Here is a 27,439-nt window from a genome sequence, read left to right as displayed (position 1 = left end):
TCCTCCTCCTCATCATCATCCCTCCAGCACAACCTTCTCCTCCCCGTTTTCCCCTCCAGTTGTGAATGCTGTAATTGATATGCCACTGGCAATAAATCAGCACTGCACCAGGGTGAGCAACGACCATTATCTGAGTGGACAGGTTTGAGGAAGTGGGAAAGAGGGAGCGATGACCCCCCGCTCTACTCACAAGAGGCAGTGGAGCCTCATCACTTGACCTAAAACACCACCATCGCCTCCTTGCAGGATTCCCACTACTGTCAAGCCAAACAAAATTATCTTGGGTCAAGGGAATGACCCTTCAAGCTTTTCCCGTTTTTCCTCACCTCGCTTCGTATCCCTCATTACTATTCCCAGGCAGTGACGATCCGAGGTTCTCTGTCAGTGTCAGCATCCTGATATCAAAACCAGTCAAATTGACCCCTTACTGATGGTTCACTCTAATGCTTTTCCCTGATGTGATAACATCTTCAGTTCCTTTGACACGGTACTGCCCATCCCCAAAGCCAAAGATGCGCTCCTGCCTTGAACGATTGACATGTTGTTCCATGGATGGTCCCAGATGTCGCTCGCAGCCAGCCCTAGTGCTCTTCCCTCTATTTAACTTATTAAAGAGGCAACTGAAACTGACAGTAAAAAAGCCAGTCATTACAATTTTTTTGTATTTATTTAGTCTTTTTGCTGTTCACTCATTTGTCATTATTCTTCTAGCTTTAACTGCAAAATAATGTGGCAGCTTTCCAACATAACAAATTGCCATCTGCAGTCATTTGAAAGACTTAGCTTGTAGCTTACTCATTTTATTAATGTGGTGGTTTGTATCTAAGAGACAATGTGGGTCACATCGTTGAATATTTGGCAACTTCATTCATAACCTTGCTTCTGCAAGTATTGTGTTCCAGTGCCTCATCCTTGGTCTCTTACTCATATAGAGCCCTAATTAAAATGCAGGAGTTGCCTTTTGTTTGGTTCCCGCTGCCGCTCACTAATAAGTCTCCCACTCTTTTCTCCCAGTGTCTTTTTGTCCATCACCTGCCTCCCTTTTAGTGAATTTTATAGTTTTTCTCATCTTTCTAAAGTGTTATTTTGAGATATACTGATATTACAGTATATTGTGGTCGATCCTGTTGTTTTTTTTTTAACAGAAATGAAATCATATAAATGTGTTATCATTACCAATTAAATAATCTGTTTCTAATATCTCCATACAATGCTTATACAGGTAAAGGAGGGATAAAACAAGATAATGAGTATATCTGATTAGACTTCCTATTGGGAGGTTAGTATAATTAATTCTTTTTTTAAATGGTTTGCTTTTTTTTTTTTTGCGGTGTACTATACATTTGTCTCCCCCCTGGCCTTGTGAAAATAGGATGACACCATAGGTACTTGAACCTGGCTAACTTTGTCTCAGCTGAGCAATGGTTTGCTATTCTATAAACAAGACTCTCGTCTCTCTTTTTCCCCCTCATGGTCACTTTTTTTTAATATATTGCTTGCAGGGTATACTAGCTAAATTTATGTGTAACCCAGTGAATCCTGCTAGAGATTTATTAGTTTAGATACTCAATTTATAAAATATATTTTTCTTTTTTGATTATTTTATGCATCATCTGCTTATGGTGATGGCCATAGTTGGACCGTTTACATCCAGTTCCATCCAGCAACTATGTGGACCATGCAGCCATTATTAAGCATTTAGTTTGGCATCACATCATTTTGGACAGTTTTGGTCAAAGTTAAATTTACCATCTTTTTTCATCACCGCAGTTACACTGGTACCCACAGTACATATTGTCCTTCAGTGCTCCACAGTCATCAAACGTGCTATTATTAGGTAAATGGAAAGTTGTTCCTCACTTTACAGGGACTATAGACCGTTGTCTTATTATTATTATTAGTAGTAAAGTACCTGATGCTTATAATGACTAGGTGGTAAGCTGTTCCCAGTTGCTTGTGAGCCACATAGGATAAGGATAAGGATTTGAAAACACACATTCATTCCTCTGAGCTTGGTTAGCTGAAAACCTGACCTTCTCCTCAATTGATTGATAGATGGATAGCCTTGCCCTGAGTGTCCCACCACACTTGTAGCAGGAGGCAGAAACCTGGAACTCCATTAGATTATCCCCTATGTCATGGCTTTTGCCTTCCCCTTCGTCTTACCTTCCTGGGGTCTATAATGATTTTCATCTTTACTGATTTGAAGTGGTTATAAAACACTGTTTATGTCGACACTTTCATAGTCAAGGTGAAATTGAAGCATGGCTTCCCTGGGACTGTAGAGTTCAGTTTAGCATAATCAGCATTTACAGGAGATCTCTGCTCAGTGGGAACAGAATTGTCCTGTCAAAGTAGCACCGCCACTAACTCTACATTTAATAGAAGATGCCTATTGCTATTTCTGATGCTGCACCAGTTGTTCAGTATCGTATATCCTGTATGGATAAGGGTTTGTGAAATAGGAAAGGCTTGATGACAGCACCCATCTATTTAGCGATGTACCTATGAATAATTATGCATGGGAAAGTTTGGAAGGTCATAAAAAGCTTGATACGCAAAATCCAGACGACTCAATCTCAATGCCAATGTTTCAGTAATTACAATAAGGTTTACTGGGTAGTGTGTTGACCCCGTTCATACATTGACAGGAGACCTGGCTATGAATTGTTTTCAGAAATAACAATGCCCACAGCCATATTATCAAACATTTGCCTCCTCCTGATTGAAGTTATAAAATATTACTGATTTTAATGTTGTGGCTATTACTCATTCCAGCAAGTTATATACGTACAGAGCCTTCAATAATTGGCTCATGCCTCCCCTGCTATCTTCCCTCATAATTAAATGCCAACACACATTTGCCTTCCAGACTTGATTTGATATCATTAATTCATCACGGTGGCAAATGTCACTGTTTTTTTCTCCTCATTTTGTCTGTTTTAATTTGTGAGCCTTTAAGGCCCCTCCATGCTTGATGCATAATCGATAGGAAATGTTCCTCTGTCACTAACAGTGTTTTTCTCTCCGCTTTCTAGGGCTCGCAACACGTTCCGCTGTGGATGATGTTCCTGATGATGGTGTGCAACGCCGTGAATAGAACAGTGGATCAATAGAAGTGTTTGTTCCCCACTTCTTCGTCCTCTGTCTTTGATAAATAGTTATTTGTTCCTTGACTATAGACCAAAAAGACTCAAAATTCTGACTTGGAACTCAAGTACCAGAGCTTGCACTCCTTCTCCTCTCCTTTCTCCTTCCCCTCCCCCCAAGCCTTTCCTCAGGACAGCCCAAACATGTGCTCACAAGCTCGAGCAACAGTTTCCCCATTTCTGGGGAACGTGTTTACTGTGTTTGGGCTTTTACTTATCATTACCTCATCCTTCTGTGGAAGCCAGCCGCCAACTTTCAAACGATTCACACCTGCAGAGTGGGGGCTTACACATTTGGCCATTCACAACAAAACTGGAGAAGTCTATGTGGGAGCTGTCAACTGGATTTTCAAGCTGTCTAGCAACCTAACTAAACTGCGTAGCCACATGACTGGACCAGTGGTAGACAATGAAAAGTGTTACCCTCCACCCAGTGTCCAGTCGTGCCCTCACGACCTGGCTCAGACACCCAACGTGAACAAGCTTCTACTCATTGACTATGCCCAGAATCGCCTCATTGCCTGTGGTAGTACTTCGCAGGGCATCTGCCAATTTCTTCGCCTGGATGACCTCTTCAAGCTGGGTGAGCCTCACCATCGTAAGGAACACTACCTCTCCAGTGTGGCTGAATCGGGGACCATGTCAGGAGTCATTATAAGCTCCCCCCATAGTCCAACAAGCAAGCTTTTCATTGGAACCCCCATTGACGGCAAGTCTGAGTACTTCCCAACCCTCTCTAGCCGAAAGTTGATGGAGAATGAAGAAAACGCGGACATGTTCAGCTTCGTGTATCAAGATGAGTTTGTCTCCTCTCAGCTCAAGATTCCATCTGATACTTTGTCCAAGTTTCCTGCTTTTGACATATACTATGTTTACAGCTTCAGCAGTGAACAGTTTGTGTATTATCTTACAATGCAGCTGGATACTCAGCTCACTTCTCCCGATTCCAGTGGCGAGCAGTTCTTCACCTCAAAAATCGTACGCCTCTGTGTTGATGACCCAAAATTTTACTCCTACGTTGAGTTCCCCATTGGCTGTACTAAAGATGGTGTCGAGTACCGGCTGGTTCAGGATGCCTACTTGGCCCGACCAGGCCGTCAACTGGCAAATTCTCTGGGGATTTCTGAGAATGAAGACATCCTCTTCACGGTCTTCTCTCAGGGACAGAAGAATCGTGCTAAGCCACCCAAAGAGTCAGCATTGTGCCTATTCACCTTGAGGAGAATAAAGGAGAAAATCAAGGAAAGGATTCAGTCTTGTTACAAGGGTGATGGGAAACTCTCCTTACCGTGGCTCCTCAACAAGGAACTCGCATGCATCAACTCTGTAAGTGATTTCAAAGATTTATTTTTTTAAATTTGTTTTTTATTTTGCCATCCACAAAACTGTTCAAAGGGGATAATGTTAGGAAGTACATGTTTCCCTTTCACATTCTAAGGGAAGAAATAAAGTGTTAATGCAAATTCTAACATTGTGCACCTTGAAAAGTAGTCCCGATCACGGCAAGTTAGGTGGTCTACTTCTGGTCTTTTTCTACTCCTTCTATTCTGAGGTATTCTTACTTACTTATTTATTTACTTACTTACTATTATCCTTGTGACTGCTCTTTGTTCTTTTATCTAGTGAAATGAGGAACAATAATTTGTTATAGGAGATCCTGTGTCATTTTGGTCTGAATTGTTTCACAGCGCTTTGCATGTATATAATACACATGCATATACATGCATCTATAATGTGTGTGTATATATATATATATATATATATATATATATATATATATATAAAATACATCAATGCACTAACCTTACAAGCCTTTAGGTTGCTTTCTTTTGTTTATGTAAATGTTATGGATAGGCACGTCACCAAATCGTCGCTGATAACTTTGTTTTGTTCATTTTCAAATGATGTGAGAATCTCGATTGTCTGAAATCCTTTCTGTGTTGTATTGAGCAAGCTAATGCTGCCCAGATGAGTTACCATAATGGAGGTCTTTGTAGATGTGGCTGAACTTTTCATAGCTGTCATGTTGTACTTCTTTAGACAGCAAACAAGTCTAAAGAGACTGAGCCAACAGTGTCTCTGCTGGTTGCAGCCAAGCTGTGCATTTCATTTCATCTCAATTGCTTTAAGATGTGATTTACCAACAGTCAATTCCATACAATTTACAGAATGTTTACCTACAGGTACAGTGATTATTTTCTGCATCCTGAGTAAACCTAACTGTTTACCGTATTTTCATGGCCATAAGACGCACCGTATTAAAAGGCGCAGTCTCAATTATTTCTGTATTTAACACATACATAAGGTGCACCGCATTATTGGGCGCAGGCATGGTAAAACATACGCTAGCTTAAAACATACGGTAGCAAGCATGCTAGCGTATGTTTTTAAAAAGGCAGTGGGAGCAAAACTGAGTTCGGTTGTGCTTTATTGAAGTATTTAACAATGTAATCACGTTATTTTTTTATCAATCCTCATCCACAAATCCATCAAAGTCCTCATCTTCTGTATCCGAAATGAACCGCTGGGCAAGTTCTCCATTAAACATGCCTGGTTCCCTCTCGTCATTTTCGGAGTCAGTCTCATTGGCTTGGTCTTCCAACTCGGGCCACCTCGCCTTGTTTCCGCGGAAACTCAGCTTCGTCTTCTTGACTTGGCGAAGCTCGTTTTCCTGCTTCCTCCACTTGCGAACCATGGATTCGTTGATCTTGAATTCTCTCACGGCTGCTCGATTCCTATATTCCTTCGCGTAACTGATAGCTTGCAGTTTAAACTGTGCTTCGTAAGCGTCTCTCTCCGTAGGTGCCTTTTTCGGGGGTCCTTAGCAAAACCGATGTTGTTTTGCACAATGCCCATACCTATATACCTACTGGGGGCGTGCCTTTAGCGTCCTCTTTCATGCGCACCCTTCCCCCTTTAACGTCCGCATGCTGTCCTCAGTCACGTCCGCCTTTCCTCTATATAAGCAGTGTGTCGGCAGGAAATGCTCCCAGTCAGTCAAGCGGAGCGCTCATCAAAGTCACACAAGAACATTTACAGATTTTGGAACTCTGTGCACACACAAGGCACGCCGCATTATAAGGCGCCCCGTCCATTTTGGAGAAAATTTAAGACATTTAAGTGCGCCTTTTGGTCGTGAAAATACAGTATATTCTCATACAAGACTGCGTGCCTATCAGTTCTACCTGCTTAGCCACTCTACTCAACCTACAGCTGCTTCAAACCTCTCATATTCTAGCCCCATCTTAAAGACCCTGTAAAGTAATTTGAGTGATTTGTTTCTGAATAGTTGAGAAAATCCACGAATAACTGACTGCTCTTATATACTTGCCTTGAGATAAAACAAATGAGAATTCCGAAAATAGTGTGATTAAGCGGCAAATTATCACCAATACGTGGTTTCTGTGAAAAACGGGGGTAGGTCCCCCCCCCCCCCTATTAAAAAAATATAATAAAAATGCAAATAGGTGAATCCACGGGTGCCGAACGGCGAATATGCGGGGGTCCACTGTATATTATGTTTGAAGATGTGCTGAAAACATGTGCAAAGACAGGACAATGTATTACTGCATTGTTGAGACATAGCATTTAAACTGTTTTTCACCATTTCAGTTGTCAGACATAGCTAAAACCATGTCCAATTATGCACTTTGGCTTTCTGGCATGAGTTGGCCCTCTCCCACTATGCAAGTACTGAGCGCCAGATGACCTGGCCACCGGTCCGCTTGCTCGCTAACCCTCTAGCCCGATACACCGCTATGTTATGTGAACCCACATGACACAAAATTGAGTGAGCTGGATGACGCAGAATCCTGTCAGTGGTCTACAGGTTAGCAAACTAGCAGGCTAAACGCTGGCCCGCGGACCGGCGTCTGCATCATCCAATAAGTCAATGCCTTGAACCTATTTGATTGACAGCTGAAAAATCAGTGGGCTGTGTTTTCAGCGTATTCATGTGGACACGCCCTCAGTGTCCAGCAACTAGGAAGAGGTCTCTATTTTTCATGATTCTTGTAGCCTCATTTTATATACTGTATCTGGGATTTTTTTATTCATTCAAATTTAGCAGGCTTGTTAACAACAATCTTCGCTGTGGTGTGTCAAATTTATAAGAGATTTTATTTTCACTTTGCAGGGACTTTGTTTTGCATAACTCTGCCAACACCTGTTTTGATGAGCCAGCAAATGTGCTTTTAGCCAGAAAATGTGCTTTTGGAAACCTTTCCATTCAGCCCCGCCAACATGCTCTCTTTCAGTACATTTTAATTAAAATACCTATTTAAAGCGTTTTCTCTAAATGCCAGTGTCTTTCATTTCCACCAGAGGGCTTCTCTTCACACTAAACCCACACTCTGTTGTCTAAAAGAGGAGGATGCTCTGTCATAACCCTTCTCTTTATAGTCATTCATTTGCCTGTGTTCAGGTGTATTTTGTTCGGTAGTGTAGGTGATGTGAAGGACCTAGCCAAGGCCTAGTCTCCTCCTTTTCTCCCTCTTCGTCATCAAACCTTCTGTAAATGATGTATTTTTCCAGTTCAGTGGTTCTCTCATTCTTTTTTTGGTGGATTTTCTTATGGCCTATCTCACAGCCAATAGCTCTGATATAGAAAACAGGATCTCATTTATTTCAGTTGGACTTTTGCAATAGAAGCATACAGTGTGTCTGTGTACAAAGTATAGAAGTGGAAGGAGAGAGAGAGAGAGAGAGAGAGAGAGAGAGTGGCTAAAATGTGGCATTTAGTAGTTTAGTGTGAGGTCTATTATTTATGTTAAATATAACCAACATGTGACTATTTAGATGCTCAGGGCTTGTCCCTAGTCCTCTCATCTATAAAAAACATAGTTTATGCTGTGCTGAAGGCTTTGTCATCTTATTCCATGAGGCTGATTACTCTGACTTATTCATGTGGGTCCAGTGAGTTTTGATCATAGCATCAGATTCAGGTAATTAAAAAAAAATAAAAATAAAGATTTGTTGACCCTCTTGTTCGTGCTAGAGATTTCATGTTAAATGGTAATGACATCAAACTATTATCTGTTTTACTCTATCTAATCTTCATTAATCAAGGTGATTTACAGTCTTGTGCGCTTGAAATGCTTTATTATATCTCATCTTCTGTTCCCCATCCATTTTGCCGCTCAATTATCTTGGTCACGTATTAGGTTGAGGTTAGGTTTCACTCGTTATTATAACCCTATAGATAATTAATATTCTATACGAGCTGGCTGCGATGATGATGTAAGATGAGCAGTATGGCTGAGCCGGGTGACAGCAGCAAGGCCTGAGGGTCAGCCTCAGGTTAATGATGCCTGCTCCATTGCCTTGAAGCAGTGTCCTAATGTCAGCTACCCACCACTGATTGGTGACCATAACCACACTAAGTGGACCGAAGGATCTTAAATCTGACCTAACATGAATGGCAGATATAATTTTTCTGTGACTAAAGTTCAAAGGGGCACTAATTTTGCGTCATGCTGCTAAGCTGCAATAATAGCCATTCACACAGTGACGTGAGTTAAGGCTTTATACCTTAAATATACCTGTAGATCCAATGTTAATTGTGTACAGTTTCATTCTATGACTTAATTGTTGGTTCTGTCCCCATCCAAACTATATAGAAGTAGGAGTGTAAAGTAGGAAAAAGTAAGCCAAAGAATTAATTATTTCAGTTAATTGTTAAGGCGCGGACTCGGGGTCTATAGCCCCACTCGCTATTTGTGAGGACATAACTGAGCGAATAACGAATTAATTGGATTTGTTACTCCTTGTACTCGTCTAAAATAACAGTCAAACAAATGAAAAGTCCAATTTGATTATTTGAAAGCTGTCTATTGCACCGGTAAGCGAGCACGTTTTGACTTGGGACTGATGTGTTTTAGCTGCGTCTCCATACAGAGAGGTTTTTCTCATTTTAAAACGGCTTACTTTAACGAGGAACCCTTGCCGTAGCTTGGCCACAGGAAGAATGGTCTGTTTTGCGCTGGTCGTCGGAGCCATAAGTCCTCACGGACCGGAAACTGCCGCCTTTCTCGCTAGCCTGCTGGCTACCTAGCTGCTGGATCAAGGATCAGTTCTTGGACCCCTCCTGTTCAGCCTGTATATGCTAACCTTGGGTCAAATTCTTCAGAACTTTAATTTTGACTATCATAGCTATGCAGATGACACAGTTATATCTAGCAGTGTCTCCAGATGACTACAGTTCAATTGAGGTGTTGTGTCACTGTCTAAAATTACTAAAACTGCCTTCTACCATCTGAAGAACACATCCGGAGTGAAGCCTTGCATGTGTCAAGCAGACCAGGAGAAGCTCATCCATCCATTTATTCTCAATTAGACTTGACTATTGTAATGGTCTTCTGACTGGACTCCCTAAAAAGAGCATTAAACGGCTCCAGCTCATTCAGAATGCTGCAGGTCGGAGTCCAAAGCAAACAGGGTGAAGCAGCATTTAGCTATTATGCTGCACACAAATGGAATAAGTTGCCAACAGTTGCCATAAGTCCGCGACCCTAGTGAGGATAAGCGGTAAAGAAAATGGATGAATGGATGGATGTTGTATGCTGTTTTAATTGTATTTAAAAAAAAATTCTCTTTGTTTTAAATGTTTATAAGCTCTTTTTTTCTTTGGTTTTAAATGATTTTAATCATGTAATCGTTGAGTTACCTTGTGTATGAAAGGCGCTATGTAAATAAATTTGCTTTGCTTTGATTCAAATCCCTAAATGTCTCGCACACAACTGCATTTGACTGAGCGGTGTGGGAAAGCTGTTTCGCCTGACCCTGTGTTACAGCGGTGCAAAGGGCAGGCCAGGGAGGAGAGCGGGAGGCCTGTACAGCTGTGAAATGCACAATCATGATTGATGACCCTCAAGCTCCATTAGTCCCAGTGTGGACTTCCTATTTGTGCCGCATCATGATTTCTGGCCTCTGGCAATCATTAGGATATGTTTATGGGCACAGAGAGATGGTGGTTGATTTCTGTTACCTGAAATGTTTGTGCTTAGAAATGGCTAACGCATGAACACACGCACACCACTACAACCTTTGTGCTGCTACCTCGCTACGTATATTGTCGCCTAAGTATGAGTATAGTCGTGTGTTTGTGTGACTGTCCCTGAGCTTTATTACTGAACCCCTGACCTTTTCCTTGGTTTGAAAGTGGTGCTGCAGTGGATCAATACAGACCAGTTTCACTGAGGGAGAGCAAGCAAGACTATTACAAGGTTAGTATAGGTTGAGAAAGGAATAGCAAAAAAGAAGGAAAACAAAACAGTTCTTGAGCTTCGCAAAGAAAAAAAGGAACATGTGGGTAGCAAAGGACAAAGGGATGTTAGATGTGGGTGTCCATATAGGGAGAGAATCTTGAGTACCGTATTTTCACGACCATAAGGCGCACTTAAAAGTCTTAAATTATTATAATAATACTGACTGGGAGCATTTCCGGGGTGTGCATTGTGCAAAACAACAGCAGTTTGGCTAAGGACCCCCGGAAATGTCACCTACGAAGAGACACGGTTACAAAGCACAGTTTAAACTGCAAGCTGTGATTTACGCGGAGGAACATGGGAATCGAGCAGCCGTGAGAGAATTCAAGATCAACGAATCCATGGTTCGCAAGTGGAGGAAGCAGAAAAACGAGCTTCGCCAAGTCAAGAAGACGAAGCTGACATTCCGCAGAAGAAAGAAAAGAAAAACAAAACGCGGAAACAAGGCGAGGTGGCCCCAGTTGGAAGACCAACTCGAGCGATGGATTAATGAGCAAAGAATAGCCGGGAGAAGCGTCTCTTCAGTCACCATTCGACTGAGTGCAATAACTCGGGGCCTGCCATCATTCCGGGAGGCTTGACGAACCGCTGGACATCCGTGTAAACAGGGCGTTCAAAGTGAAGAGAGGGGCGTGGGAGCCATGGATGACAGATGGCGAACACAGCTTCACTAAGACTAGGAGGCAGCGGCGGGCGAGTTACGCCACAATTTGTGAATGGATTGTGGATGCTGGGGCTAACGTGTCTGCTTGCACTGGTGTTCGAGCTTTCGCACGGCAACGAGACTGTCTCGAACCTGCCGTGTTTGATTTGAGAACTTGCCCAGTTCTTCATTTCGGATGCAGAAGATGAGGACTTTGATGGATTTGTGGATGAGGATTGATCAAAAAAATTGTTAAATATTTCAATAAAGTACAACTGAACTCAGTTTTGCTGCCGCTGCCTTTTTAAAAACATTGTTTTAGCGTGCATGCATGCTACCGTATGTTTTAAGCTAGCGTATGTTTTACCATGCCTGCGCCCAATAATACGGCAGGTGCGCCTTATGTATGTGTTAAATACAGCAATAGGCCCCGTAACTGAGACTGCGTCTTTTAATACGGTGCGCCCTATGTTCGTGAAAATACGGTAGTCTGAAAAGAGACGATCACATCTACATTCAGACTGAAGGGAGGAAAGACATTTGTGTAAGGTGAGGTGGAGAGTGTGTGGATAGTAAAAAAGCAAGTCATGGATGCTCATTGAAATGTGTGTCATACAAGTGTTGTTAATTATTATCTGTCATAAGTTCATAGATTAATCAATCAGTCATTATAGGCAGGCCATTGTTTCGTGTTTATATTTGATGTCGAGTGGGCCAGCTATTCAGTGGCAGTGTCAAAGGTGATATTTGATGCCCAAACAAAAAGGTTTTCATATGATCATTTATGTAAACTGGAACCATTTATATGTGCGTTTCTTTGGCTTTCTGCATGTACAGAACACAATAGCTAATGATATTTTTCTTACTACAATTAGAAGTCGTGAGTTCAGCTCGAGTAAGCCAGAAACCGTTTCCTAATGTTATTCCAGACAATGCAAAGGAGAATTGATTCTGTGAGACCCATTCTTAACCTTATTAAATCATCATGATGAATATCATTTAATGGGTGTAACTCACTTGTAGACTGTGTAATACACAAGCCTATTCTAGTGGAATACCCAGAATGAATGTGTTTAGGCAAAAGTGTTTAAGTAATTTGCCTTGATTAATTGAGCCAGAGTTGATGAGCATAGTTAATTAGCTGTCTAATTGAGGTGAGCTAGGAGGACACAAATTGTGCAGGTGCCCGTTTATGTTAATGTTGCTATTAGTTCACCTTTAAGGTTAACTTTTGCTGAATGTGGAATTTGTCATTTTCCCCTAGATCAACTGATTTTCATCTGTCTGCACGGGTGTGCGAAAGAGTGTGTGTGTGTGTGTGTGTGTGTGTGTGTGTGTGTGAATGAGTGAACGAGTGAACGAGAGCCTGTGTGTGAGCCAAACAGTGTCAGAGCCACTCTGGTCTATACTCAAGCCTTGTTTCTCATCTCATTATTAGAGGATATTAGAAAAGCTTTTGGAAGAGGCATCATGCAGCTTGTGTGTGCGAGCAGCTCAGTTCTTCATGTTGTTTGACCTTTCTGTCTGTCTCTCCGAGGAGAATTTAGCTCAACAAATCCCCTTCCCTCGCCACAGTCTAACGATACTAATTGTCAATGTAATTGTGTATTGATCTGCGGTGTGTGTGGGTGGCGTGTTGCTCACATCATTATCAACAGTAATAAGAAAATGTGGGCCAGGAAATGAGCCTGCAGTGCTAACATATTCAGCTGTTTTAAAACTATGTACGCATACTGTGTTAGTTCATTTTTATCTTTTACACACGTGAGGGATTATTTTTGTTGAGAATATGGTCAGACTCTGTATCTTCTTTTCCTTTCGGCTTGTCCTGTTAGGTGTCGCCACAGTCCGTCATCCTTTTCCATGTCACCTTATCTCCTACATCCTCATCTCTAACACCAACTGCTCTCATGACATCCATCAACCTTCTCTTTGGTCTTCCTCTAGCTTTCTTGCCTGGCAGTTCCATCCTCATCATCCTTCTCCCAATATACTCACTATCTCTCCTCTGGACGTGTTCAAACCATCAAAGTCTGCTCACTCTAACTTTGTCTCCAAAAGGTCTAACCTTGGCTCTCCCTCTGATGAGCTCATTTCTAATTTTATCCAACCTGGTCACTCTGAGAGCGAAACTCAACATCTTCATTTCCGCCACCTCCAACTCTGCTTCCTGTTGTCTCTTCAGTGCCACTGTCTCTAATCCGTACATCATGGCTGGCCTCACCACTGTCTTATAAACTTTGCACTTCATCATAGCAGAGACTCTTCTGTCACATAACACACCTGACACCTTCCTCTACCCGTTCCAACCTGCTCAGACCTGTTTCTTCACTTCCTTACCACACTCACCCTTGCTCTGGACTGTTAAGTATTTGAAGTCCTCCACCCTTACTATCTCTTCTCCCTGTAGCCTCACTCTTTCCCCTCCTCCCCTCTCATTCATGCACATATATTGTCTTACTTCGGCTAATCTTCATTCCTCTCCTTTCCAGTGTGCATGCTTCCACCTTTCTAACTGTTCCTCCACCTGCTCCCTGTTTTCACTGCAGATCACAATGTCATCTGCGAACATCATGGTCCACGGGGATTCCAGTCTAACCTCATCTGTCAGCATATCCATCACCACTGCAAACAGGAAGGGGCTCAGGGCTGATCCAGTCCCACCTCCAACTTAAACTCCTCTGTCACACCTCAACACTGTTCTGCTGCCCTCATGCATGTCCTGTACTATTCTAACATACTTTTCTGCCACTTCAGACATCCGCATGCAGTACCACAGTTCCTCTCTGGGTACTCTGTCATAGGCTTTCTCTAGATCTACAAAGACAAAATGTAACTCCTTCTGACCTTTTCTGTACTTTTCCATCAACAGCCTCAAGGAAAATAATGCATCTGTAGTACTCTTTCTAGGCATGAAACCTTACCGTTGCTTGAAAATTCTCAATTCTGCCCCGAGTCCAGCCTCTCTAGCCTCCACTACTCTTTCCCATAACGTCATTGTGTGGCTCATCAACTTTATTCCTCTATAGTTCCCACAGCTGTGCACATCACCCTTGTTCTTCAAATTGGGCACCAGGACACTTTTCCTCCATTCATCAGGCATCTTCTCATCCGCTAGAATTCAGTTGAAGAAGCTGGTGGAAAAACTCCACAGCCCACCTCTCCTGGATGCTTGAATACCTCTACAGGTGTGTCTTTAGGACCAACTGCCTTTCCATTTTCCCATTTCATTTTTCTTCAGTGCCTTTCTAACTTCCCCCTTACTAATCTTTGCTACTTTGTGGTCCACCACACTTGCCTCTTCTACTCTTCTTTCTCTCATTTTCCTCATTCATCAACTCCTCAAAGCATTCTTTCCATCTATCCAGCACACTACTGGCACCAGTCAACACATTTCCATCTCTACCCTTAATCACCTTAACCTGCTGCACATCCTTCCCATCTCTATCCCTCTTACTGGCCAACCTGTATAGATCCTTATTTTCTTCTTTCGTGTCCAACCTGGTATACCTCATCATATGCCGCTTGTTTTGCCTTTACCACCTCTACCTTCGCCCTACGTCGCATCTTTGTGTATTCTTTTCTCCTCTCCTCGGTCCTTTAAATCTCCCACTTCTTCTTAGCTAACCTCTTTCCTTGTATGATTTCTTGTACTTTGAGGTTCCACCACCAAGCCTCCTTCTCCCCTATCCTACCAGAAGAGACACCAAGTACACTCCTGCCTGTCGCTCTGATAACCTTGGCTTTCATGGTCCAGTCTTCTGGAAGCTCCTCCTGTCAACCGAGAGCCCGTCTCACCTCTTCTCGAAAAGCTGCACAACACTCTTCCTTTCTCATCTTCCACCACACGGTTCTCTGCTCTGCCTTTTTCTTAATCTTCCTCCCCACCACCAGAGTCATCTTACACACCACCATCCTATGCAGTCTAGCCACATTCTCCCCCACCACTACCTTACAGTCAGTAACCTCCTTCAGATTACATCGTCTGCACAAATGTAATCCACCTGAATGCTCTTCTAGGTCACCCTATGTTCCTGCCTCTTCTGAAAGAAAGTGTTCACTACAGCCATTTACCACCATCTGTCCCTCGAAGTTCCTTACCTGGATGCCAAACTTACCCATCACTTCTTACATTACAATCTGCACCAATCACGACTCTCTCTGTCTGGGATGCTCAGAACTACTTCGTCTGGCTCCTTCCAGAATTTCTCTTTCACCTCTAGGTCACATCCTACCTGTGGGGCCTAGCCACTAATCACATTATACATAACACTCTCAATTTCAAGTTTTAGCCTCATTGCTCGATCTGATACTTTTCACCTCCAAGTCATTCTTAGCTAACTCTTCCTTTTAAAATAATGCCTACTCCATTTCTGTTCCCATCTACACCATGGTAAAATAAATTGAACCATACCCCTAAACTTCTAGCCCAACTGCCTTTCCACCTGCTCTCCTGGACACACAATATAGCAACCTTTCTTGTCATCCTCATGTCAACCAACTCCTGAGCTTTTCCTGTCATAGTCCCAACATTCAGTTCTCACCTCTTTGCTTTCCTCTTCTCTTTCTGCCTAAGAACCCACTTTCCACCTCTCCTTCATCTTCGACCCACAGTAACTGAATTTCCACCGGCGCCCTGTAGGTTGTCAACCTTGGCCACGACCAATGCGGTATGGAATTCTTTGGATGAACGCTCATATTTGTTTGGCAAAGTTTTAAGCCGCATGCCCTTCCTGACGCAACCCTCTGCACTTATCCGGGCTTGGGACCTGCCTACAGTTTGGCTTGTACTCACCATAAGGTTGCATTGTCAGACTCTTTATATACACTTCTCACCCTCTATAGTAGCAAGGGTTTCCCTAAACTCTTTCAGCGCCTGACCCAAACTAAAAATGTAAAAAACTAATGTAACAATGCGTGGCATTGCTGAGAGAGAGAGAGAGGGAGAGAGAGAGAATATCACATATTTGAGATGAATACCATTGTTACTAAAGCAGGAAACATAGTTAACACTTGGTCGTCCTCTAAACAACTCAAAACCTCTATACTATAAATATCATTTGGAGCAGTTCACAATCAATATTTATCTAATAATATAACTAATACAATCATCAAAAAGTTTAAATAAAATACACCATACTCACCAGAGATGAATCCACTTGCCCCAGTGTGGACTTCTTATTTGTGCTGCATCATAATTTCTGGCAACTGGCAAATATTAGGATGTGTTTATGGGCACACTATTCTAACACATCAAATGCTGGCCATTGTTCTGTAACAGACGAGTCTGCTTTGGTGGTTTTACTGTATTTTTTAAATCTTGGGGCTCTGTGGTGCTGAACATATATAATGTAAATAATTCTTCTCTATAAATACAATATACATAATATAGACAGCAGCTGAAAGAAGTATTTAACACGTCACTATTTTTCTCATTAAATATACTTTCAAAGGTGCTATTGGACTTTACGCCGATCTGATCGGTGTTATTGGTTAATTTTACGCTGATCGGCTTTCATGTCGTAAGTCGCCGATTCGATCAATGACGTCATCGATCGGCTGCGCACAAGACCTTTAACTCTGCGTCGCCGTTGCATATGAATCCACAAGCTAGTTTATTTTTAGCCTTGTCACGTGTCTTGTAGCACAGTACTGTAACTATCTGACGGCCAATAAAGTTTTTTCAATCTTGTCGGTGAAAAAACACGTCGTCGGTGTGGGACTAGTTTGCGGTGTCTCAGACAAACAACACGTAAGTTATTTGCGGTCTGTGCACAACTGAAGTACCTCGTGGGGAACGTCATCTAAATTCTTAAACACAACAAATTTGATCGAGCACCTGAAGAATGTACATGAGGAGCATGCCGCGTTCAAGCAGCGTGGCGGGGGGGGGGGGGGGGGGGGGGGAGAGGAGATAAAAAAAATAAAAATAACGGACTCGAACTCTGGACAACACCCATCCATATAACTGGGACAGTGAGAAAGTTAGAGTAAGCATCTCATTAACAGTATTTATTAAAGTAACTTCATTGCAATAAAGTAATTTAATTAGAGTAAGTTAGCGCCCATTATTTCTGTCATGTAATGTTGATTTGACCGAAACTTATGTCAGTGGCCAATCCTTGAATGCCCCCCAGAGATCATTGGTGTTTTAACTTTTGTCTAAAATGCTCGAGAATAATTTGAGCTGGGACGGACGGGCTCCAGCACGCCCGCAACCCTTGTGAGGATAAGCTGTACAGAAAATGGATGGATGGATGGATACAGTATACAGTACACAAGTATATACAATAAATGAACAAGTCATGTAAATAGACACATTGCTCCATCTTGTGATCGGATCAGTGATCGGTTATCGTTTTTTTTTTTTTTTTTTTTTAACTTGCTGATCGGTGATCGGCCCCAAAAATCCTGATCGTGCAAAGCCTAGTATTAAATAAATATCAGTTGCCGTGTTCAATACTTTTTCCCTGTGTCGTTTCACATTACAGACAACTGAATTTCTGATATTTGTTCCCAACATTTGATGAAATTTTCATGTCAGTAGCACCTTTGGAAATATATTTAATGAGAAAAATGGTGACGTGCTAAATGCTTATTTCAGCAGCTGTACATACAAGCTATATTATTTTTCCTGATTTTCTCTTTAGTCACGTACATTGTGGTATAGATACTGTATGTGTTGACAACTTTTAGATTTCTCAATGCCTCTGGAGTTTGTGCAATTGGTGTACTGAACATAGAAATTGTTGCTGCTCATACATAAATATGGAATTGGCAACACTTCTGAATTTTTGATCAATAAAGATAAATTAAAAATAAAATTAAAAAAAAGTGTTTGATTGAATTGTAGTCAAAGAGATGCGAGATGCACTGTGAGCAACCTTCAGCAAGCCACAATTTGAATTTGACCGGTTAAGCAAGTAGGTCACAGTTTTCCATAAAATGTAGTTGAAATCACTTTAATAAAGGTTCCCTCAAACACATTGAGCACCAATGTTATTTGGCTAAACAGATTTGCACATTGGAAATTCAGCGTTACATTATGAATATGTAGTGCTTTACCATTAGGTGCAGAATTGTTCCCCTGCAATAAATCACCAGGAGTGCTTGTTGTCGCACACACAAACTGCAGAACCTCTTGAAAAAACTAGCAATTTCTCTACAAGTTCAAGGCCTCCACTGAGACTTCTGTGTAATTTATGAGGTGGCTTCTCCCACAATTCTTCACTCTGCTATGCACACTCAGGTGAAGGCACATGCGTCTCGGAACCTAGACTAGTGCTCACTGTTTGTATGTGTGTTGTACAGTTCTACTGTAAAAACCTTTATCATCTGATAGGAAAACAATGTGAGAGGCTGCCGGGGTACTGCCCCTGTGTTTGCCAGCAAATGATTAATTTCCTTTAAAAAATAGCACACACAGATGCACATACACTCTCACAGAAGAGAATTTTTTTAGTGTACGTAGCTTCATTATCTACAATTATCATGCTACATGGTTACCTGTTATGATGGTCACAAGACTGTTCGGAGTTGAGTGTGATGGTATTTTTTTGTTTTGTTTTCTTTTTAACCCAATGTTTTGCTGTCTCACACATGGAACAATAACGTGTGCACAGTGTGAGTCCTCTCTATTAATTCAAAGAAATGTTTTTACTGCAATTTCAGTCGTTTTAGGTAGTGTCTATTAACACACTGCCCAACACATTTTTGAGGAAGAACTAATGTTTCTCTTTACAGCATCAAAAGGTACTCATCATCACATACTGTATGTTGGCCTACACAAGTCCCCTGCTGTTCCTTTAAAAGGAGGTGACTATTGATAAATTTCACTTGAGGCTGGAATAATGTTTGCCCACACATATTTTACTAACATGAAATGTTAAAGAAATGGCCATCTAATTTTTTGCACGGGGCAGCCTGCGTACATCGGTAATCACCCAGTGTTATTGCTGGCTGATTTGTTTGTATACACCCGTTTGGGGCCATGTGAAAAAGTGCATTTCATTGGTGTCTAGTGTGAAGTGAGTACAAACAGATCCTTACAGGAAAAAACAGTAGTGACCATTTGGCAGAAACGCGTCTAACCAACGATCACACATCATTAGTCAAATGTATACCGAGCCATATGTAACTATATCATTAATCCATCCTTCCATCTTCTGTACCGGTTATCCTCACTAGGGTCACGGGTGTGATGGAGCCCATCCCAGCTATCTTTGGGCAAGAGGTATACCCTGAACTGGTCACCAGCCAATTGCAAGGCACATATAAACAAGCAACCATTAACACTCACACATATGGGCAATGTAGAGTCTTCGCTTAACCTACCGTGAACGTTTTTGGGATGTGGGAGGAAATCGGAGTACCCGGAGAAAACCCACGCAGGCACGGACAGAAAATGCAAACTTCACACAGGCAAGGCCGGATTTGAACCCGAGTCCTCAGAGCTGTGAGGCAGATGTGCTAACCAGTCATCCACTGTGACACTAACTAAATCATGTTTAATGAATTCTTTACTTGTGATGGACTATAGTTCCTCAAATAGTAATACAGTAAGTGCTGTGAAGGTTGACTATAGCTGGTGCCAGTAGGTAGCTCTAATTACCTTTGTATCTTTGTAATACAACTACTTCATCACAAACCACCCCCAAAAACCCATGCATTTACAACCCCAATTCCAATGAAATTGGGACGTTGTGTTAAACATAAATAAAAACAGAATACAATGATTTGCAAATCATGTTCAATCTATATTTAATTGAATACACTACAAAGACAAGATATTTAATGTTCAAACTGATAAACTTTATTGTTTTTAGCAACGAATCAGAATTATAATTTTATGGCTGCAACACGTTCCAAAAAAGCTGGGACAGGTGGCAAAAAAGACTGAGAAAGTTGAGGAATGCTCATCAAACATCCTGTTTGGAACATCCCACAGGTGAACAGGCTAATTGGGAACAGATGGGTGCCATGATTGGGTAGAAAAGGAGCTTCCCTGAATTGTCATTCACAAGCAAAGATGGGGCGAGGTTCACCTCTTTGTGAACAAGTGTGTGAGAATATAGTCGAACAGTTTAAGGACAATGTTCCTCAACGTACAATTGCAAGGAATTTAGGGATTTCATCATCTACGTTCCATAATATCATCAAAAGGTTCAGAGAATCTGGAGAAATCACTGCATGTAAGCGGCAAGGCCGAAAACCATCATTGAATGCCAGTGACCTTCGATCCCTCCGGTGGCACTGCATCAAAACATCATTGTGTAAAGGATATCACCACATGGGCTCAGTAACACTTCAGAAAACCAATGTCAGTAAATACAGTTCGGCACTACATCCGTAAGTGCAACTTGAAACTCTACTATGCAAAGCAAAAGCCATTTATCAACAACACCCAGGAACGCCGCCGGCTTCTCTGGGCCCGAGCTCATCTAAGATGGACTGATGCAAAGTGGAAAAGTGTTCTGTGGTCCGACGAGTGCACATTTCAAATTGTTTTTGAAAATTGTGGACGTTGTGTCCTTTGTTATGGGCGCAAAGTTCAAAAGCCAGCATCTGTGATGGTATAGCGCTGTGTTAGTGCCAATGGCATGGGTAACTTACACATCTGTGAAGGCACCATTAATGCTGAAAGGTACATACAGGTTTTGGAGAAACATATGCTGCCATCCAAGCAACGTCTCTTTCAGGACGTCCCTGCTTATTTCAGCAAGACAATGCCAAACCACATTCTGCACGTGTTACAACAGCGCGGCTTTGTAGTAAAAGAGTGCGGGTACTAGACTGGCCTGCCTGCAGTCCAGACCTGTCTCCCATTGAAAATGTGTGGCGCATTATGAAGCGTAAAATACGACAACGGAGATCCCGGACTGTTGAACAGCTGAAGCTGTGCATCAAGCAAGAATGGGAAATAATTCCACCTACAAAGCTTCAACAATTAGAGTCCTAAGTTCCCAAACGTTTATTGAATGTTGTTAAAAGAAAAGGTGATGTAACACAGTGGTAAACATGACCCTGTCCCAGCTTTTTTGGAACGTGTTGCAGCCATAAAATTCCAAGTTAATGATTATTTGCTAAAAACAATAAAGTTTATCAGTTTGAACATTAAATATCTTGTCTTTGTAGTATATTCAATTAAATATAGGTTGAACATGATTTGCAAATCATTGTATTCTGTTTTTATTTATGTTTAACACAACGTCCCAACTTCATTGGGGTTGTAGTTTAAATGAAGACTCCAAATTGTCCATTGATGTGAATGTGAGTATGAGTGGTCGTTTGTCTAGATGTACACTGCGACTGACCGTTGTTCAGTCCAGGGTGTACTCTACCTCTCTCACAAAGTCAGCTGGGATATGCTGTGATCGGCTCCAGCTCACCCATGAGTCATGACCATAATGAGGACAGGCGCTATCGAAAATGGATTAATGGATGGATGAAATCTGCTACCAAAATTTGTTGCAGTAGATATTACCACAACAAAACACTTGCACAGCAATCATGGTATCTTTAAAGCTGAAGATTACGTTACACTTTAAAGAATGTACTGCAGCATTCTGGATTGAAAGCTGCTAAATACAGCATTTTCATAAATACTGCACATCCTTTCCTCCCACAGGGATAAGAAAATGTGGTAGTGCCACTTGTTAGCTGTAATTATCTTTACCCTGACATCTACCACCTGCGGCAGATATCATTACTACATGTCTACACAACATACATGACATGTAAAGCAGAAGTTTATAGTAGAGTTTAAATTGTAAGTAGCTACAGCATTCTGTAGCAAAAGCTTCAAAGCAGTTCAAGATTGACATGAAAACAGGTACGGATTAGAACAAAGCTAAAGAACAATCTAGTAGGTAGAGATTAGAACAAAGATAAAGAACAATCTAGGTTAGTATGCCATGGATAGTGAGGATTTATCCAAAAGAGATGCAAGATGAATAATGAATGTTCTTGGCCACTATACGAGGAAACCCACAACTATGTAACCCACAGTTCACTGTAATGCACACCCTAATGCACACACGGAATATTCCTTTCCTGTGTTTGTTAAACCCCGCTGTTCAACTCAGCAGCAGGCTGTTGGCTTAACTCTTTCATCCCTGCTGGTTGTTTTGTGTCCTTGAAAACACAGCGGAACCCTAAATATGGTCTCCCATCAATAGCAGACCACACAGGGTAGTATTCTTTTGCATATTGAAACTCCTTTTTTAACTGGAGTTGTGTTTCATTGTCTATTGTTGCTTGTTTGATTTTTAAAAATTGTTTCATGTTTAAAATAAAGGTTAAAACCAAATCAAAATCATCTTAAATTCACATGGGGATATTTGTCTCTCGAATAGGGATGTGCCGATCCAAGTTTTTCACTTCCGATACCGATATTGCAGCCTTGAGTTTTGGCCGATATCAATATCAGTCCGATCTGATTTCAGCAATAATCATATATAGTTTACTTATTTTGTAGTATGGAATGTTAGAAAAGGCTTGATCAACCAATATTACTTAAACAGAGAACAATAACTAGCAATAGTGGGTATGAGAAAAACTGACCCATTTATTATTAATCAATGGGTTACATAAAGTAATTGCTGTGCATGTCTTGGCTTCTGAGGCGTAGAGTGGTGCACGCAATGAGATACACACTTGCAATAACAAAGAAAGTAGAAGTCCCGATCGAATATTATTATAACTCGTTTTTCATGGTTTGAGCAATATATGCCAAAGAGTATTGTTATATCGCCTGTTTGTATGTGTTTATACAGCGTTTGTGTGCCGATATTCATTCATTTGAGAGCTATAAGTGCCGTGAGTTTGATGCTAATTTTCTTTAGCTAGTCAATGGTGTTTTTTAATCATTGTGTGATAGCTTTGAGGTCACGGTTTTTGGGAACTAAAACGAATAATCTAAGTCTGTGATGTATTTGAACATTAAATAGTTGTAATTATTTTGTTGTCTGTTTAGTTTTACAATGAACTTCAACTGGAGTGTCAATAAACGACTTTAAGCAAGCAACATTCACTCTTACTCCTTGCTACAGTGTTAGCACCTTAGCAACCCGTTGTTGTGATCACGTGAACTGCATGCCGTCCGGGCGCTGCTGGATAGTTGTGTTGGAGCGGAGCATGGAATGGACTGCTTGTATAAGAGTGGTTAAAATCGGTGAGTTTAGATCGAGTCTGATTTTTCGCTGACATCGGACCATTTTCCGATCTCAAAGACCCCTAGTCTCAAACTGCATCCAACTTTTTTCTTTTGTGCTTTACAGATGTGCAAAGATGTTTTAGGATCTTTACCCTCCAGTGTCCCATGTAGAACTATGTATACTGGCTCCTGAATGTTTTTTTGGGTGTGCATTTTGTGTATGGTAAGCCTTATGGACTCCAGAGGATACTGTACACAGCATTTCTGACATTTAGCCTGTCTATAAAAAAAATTGATTAACGCTGTTAATGTCTTCCCTTAGGGTGTGACGTCATGGGTGTGTTTGTGTGAATGTTGTGCCCAAGTGTGGGTGTTTATGTTGTTGAATGTAATCATGACTGATGGGGTGCTTTCCCGTGACTAGTTAGGTTTGCCGCCAATTGTCTGTAATATAGAGACAACAGATTTTGGCTTGTTAAAATGTATGCACACACAGAGAAGTAACTCACAGGGTGGTCTGGCTTACTGGTCATCAATTGCTATTTGTGAGCGTGTCAGCTGTCCATTGCTTTTATTCATTTATTTATTTATTTTTTTACGAAATAGTTAAGAAATAGAAGTTGTTTGAGAAAAGACCTGTTTGCGTCTCACTTACTTGAACACACAGCAATAAATATCCATCAATATCCAAGTCTTGTATTCCTTCGCACCATGAGAGAGAACTGTTGACTTTAGAAGACAATTAACTTTCCAACACACATTCACATTTTGACTCCAAAGTGGATGAATGATTGATACAGATTTGGCAAGAAGCGCTGAAAAGATTTATGAAGCGGAAGGGCATAATAAGAACGCGCAGATTTAGTTACTTCAGCAGCTGGAAAGAGAGAGGAAGTAAAGGGAAAGTAGAAAAAAAAGACTGGATGTATTGATGCAGCAGTGTTTCTGCTGCAGGCTATTTAGTCAGATTGAGAGGGTAAGGGTTGGGGTGTGCTATCTTTTCTCCTCTGTGGATCAATCAGATGATGTAGTGATAAGACTGTGGATTACATTGCCATTTACACACTCCCCATGTGCCTGTGTAAAAGGAGTGTTCTTACTACCTTCCTCTGGAGACTTTCATTAATGCACACAGACGGCTCTTCAGCTTATCGGTTAGTCAATCAAACATCTTGTCTGACAAACTAACTTTTATTCACTTATTCATTATTCGGACATGTATGGAGGTCACCAAACTCATAAAACATGGCTTTCTGTGCCTTGCTTTGTGGATTTAGGCACAGCCATGCTGGAACAACAAAGAAGGCATTTTCCCCAAATTTACCACAATATGAGAAGCGAGTATAAAGAAGCCTTAAGACTGCAATCTTATCTTATTTAGAGTTGTTCAGGAGAGGCGAGACAACCTCTGTAAAATATTTGCAGCTGATGAAGCACATACCTCAGGTAAAAAAATAATAATCAGCATGTCGATAATTTCCATGCTTTTGCAACATATATGGTCACCATGTCTTTGGAATTGTTCAGCACGATGGACTCCAGGATTGCCTTCAACTGGGCTTCTTTCTTGTCATACGCAAAACAATGTGAAGATTCTGCACCTGTTGTTTGTATTTTAGCCAGAACTAAGTGTTTAATTCTCGCTAAGAAAAACAGACATCATGTGGGGAGTAATTTTCACATTGACTCTGTAGTCACTTTTTTGAAGAATAGTCGCTAAAGGATTGGAAAGCTTACTAAATAGAGCGACCAACCGGCGAAGCTGACTGTGCTTTTGTAAAGTAGTTTCTCTTTTTTCACAGCCATGTTCTTAGTATAAGCAGTGCACGTCAGCAGAGATGCGCTTTGAACTACGGAAGCTGAAAAAAAAGAGAGATATAATTAAGTAAATAAATAACATAAAATCTTCCTGCCCAAACATTTGAATTAAGCAATTAAATTGATTGATCGCTCAGTCCGACTTAGACCATAACGACTCGGACCAAATCAACACCTTGGTCCCGCTATAGCTCCACAACTCTAATACTACTTTCAAAGGCCAATTGCCAGGTCGTCTTTGTCCTCCCATAACATGTTGTCGCCATTTACACAGAACAGTGACAAATGTAAAAATAGAAAAATGTCAGATTTTACAAACAGTGGGAAAAAGTGCTAGTCTTCATTCTTAAGTCTTGTACCTGACTCTAAAGATATTAAAACACTGTGCATCACTCAATAGAAAGCACTTTGTTTTCTTTATCCATAGGGCAATTATTTGTAAATTTGACATTTTAAAATAATTTGCCATTTCTTCTTTGCCCAGCCTTTGCAGATCGACGACAACTTCTGTGGCCAAGACTTCAACCAGCCCCTGGGCGGAACAAGCACCATTGAGGGGATCCCCCTCTTCCTCGACAAAGAAGACGGCATGACCTCGGTGGCAGCATACGACTACCGTGGAAACACTGTGGCTTTTGTTGGCACGCGCAATGGCAAACTGAAAAAGGTATGCCTGATATACATTTTCTCTCGATCAAACTGATTTAGATGAGTAGTGTTCATTAAAGATCATCACTTTGTGATTCTGGATTATGATAAGATGATTTCATGTTTGGTCCATGTACTTTGCGGCTATTCGTTTTTTCTTACGATGTAGGAAAACAAAACACCGGAAGTGACCCTATTTTTGTTTGTTTTGTTTTGTGTGTAAACAAAAAACAGGAAGCGACTGTTTCATTTTTTTGCACAGTATGTAAACAAAAAAACAGGCAATGACTCATAACCCGTTTTTTGTTTGAAAATTTGAAATTGAAAAATGGTAAACGAGCCCTTATCTGATGTTCTATGTTTTTCTTTAACACGAGTCGGGAAATTAAATACGACCAAAATTCTTTTTGTCAAACTTTCTTTATGTGGCTTTGCCTTGACCCGGAAGACGTTCTTCTTCTGCTGCTGCTTACTCTGACATTTCTCTCTGAATGCCTGTAGTGATTTCACCAAAAGTTATGCCGTTGGTTTTTATCTCCACTATCAAGTTGGCATAGTCATCTAAAGCCATGTTTAGAATTCCCGGAGAATGGAGGCTTCGAAATAGACGCACAAGCTAATGATATCAACAGGAGGAGCCATAGGTATGAACACTAGATCGGCCAGAGCCCGGCTAACCGACGTGCTTACGTGGCGGCCATGCTTGGGAGGCCCTTGTTCCCATAGAAGGCACATGGAATGCGCTGACGACTTTATCTTAGCGTCACCGTGGGCACGGAGCTCACGTCTTCCGGGTCAAGGCAAAGCCGCATGAAGCAAGTTTGAGGAAGAGAATTATGGTCGTATTTTTTCCCCTGAATTGTTAAATAAATACATAATAGAACATCAGATAAATGCCCATTTTCCGTTTTTCAATTTCCAGTTTTCAAACTCGAAACATCAGATAAAGGCTCATTTTCCGTTTTTCATTTTCCAATTTTCAAACTACAGATGGGAGCCGACTCGTTTCCCGATTTTTTTGTTGATACGAAACAAAAAATGAAAATAGGGTAATTTTCCCGTTGTTTTCCTTTTCCTACTTCAGTAGGAAAAACGAATGGCCACAAAGGACTATGCTTGCCTTTTAATTTCTTTAGCACAAAACCCTCCCACCTCCACCACACCATTACACACGTGTACACACACTTCAGTGCAAAGATTTAAATGCAGCCAGACCCATTTTCCTCATGACAATTCAGGGCCGATTTGAAGCCCGTTAGTTTAACGAGCCGTTTGCAGCAAGTCGACAGTTTTGCCCTCATTGATTGTCATGTAAGTCACGGCAGATGTAAAATCTTACTGTTACCACATTCTGGCTTGCCTCCAGTTTTAAGAGCTCACTTTCAATCAATCAATTCATTGGCAGTGATGCCTAAAGGCTCTTGCTTTCGTCAGTTCTGTGATCAATTAAGAGGATGGCTGAAAAATGATAGAAGTGACTTGGATAACTATTGTTCTGTCTGTGTGCGCGTATGCGCTCAGTCTATGAATGACCGGACTCATGGGAGTAATGGTTACTCATTATAATGCACACCAGTCTCCCCCCGCTCTGCTCAAGACCTGTCAAATATTCAATATCATGAATATATTATTAACTTGGATGTTTGAGCACTTTCAAATGCTTATTTTGCATATGCACGTAGTGTTTTCCACTCACACTATGCATGTTGATATTTGCCATGTGGTGTTCAGGAGGGACTGAGGAAGGAGAACAATGCAGGTT

At 41.3% G+C, this 27,439-nt stretch overlaps 1 protein-coding gene across 4 annotated transcripts in view; it reads left to right on the top strand.

The window, feature by feature from the left end:
• The window catches only part of LOC133483183 (plexin-A1-like), a 209,533-nt gene that overhangs the window by 30,745 nt on the left and 151,349 nt on the right, over positions 1-27,439 (top strand). For 3 of the 4 annotated variants that reach the window (XM_061783981.1, XM_061783980.1, XM_061783984.1), the window contains exons 2-3: positions 3,039-4,475; positions 25,514-25,696. In XM_061783981.1, coding sequence (XP_061639965.1) covers positions 3,294-4,475; positions 25,514-25,696 — 1,365 coding nt within the window. In that variant the 5' untranslated portion in view covers positions 3,039-3,293. The remainder of the gene's footprint in view (positions 1-3,038; positions 4,476-25,513; positions 25,697-27,439) is intronic. The other variant, XM_061783983.1, reaches the window with a different exon arrangement.

The sequence above is a fragment of the Phyllopteryx taeniolatus genome, chromosome 9, assembly GCF_024500385.1.
Source record: "Phyllopteryx taeniolatus isolate TA_2022b chromosome 9, UOR_Ptae_1.2, whole genome shotgun sequence".
In the NCBI taxonomy this organism is placed as follows: domain Eukaryota; kingdom Metazoa; phylum Chordata; class Actinopteri; order Syngnathiformes; family Syngnathidae; genus Phyllopteryx; species Phyllopteryx taeniolatus.
The sequence above is the reverse complement of the archived record's forward strand: the minus strand, read 5'-3'. Positions and strand labels throughout refer to the sequence as shown.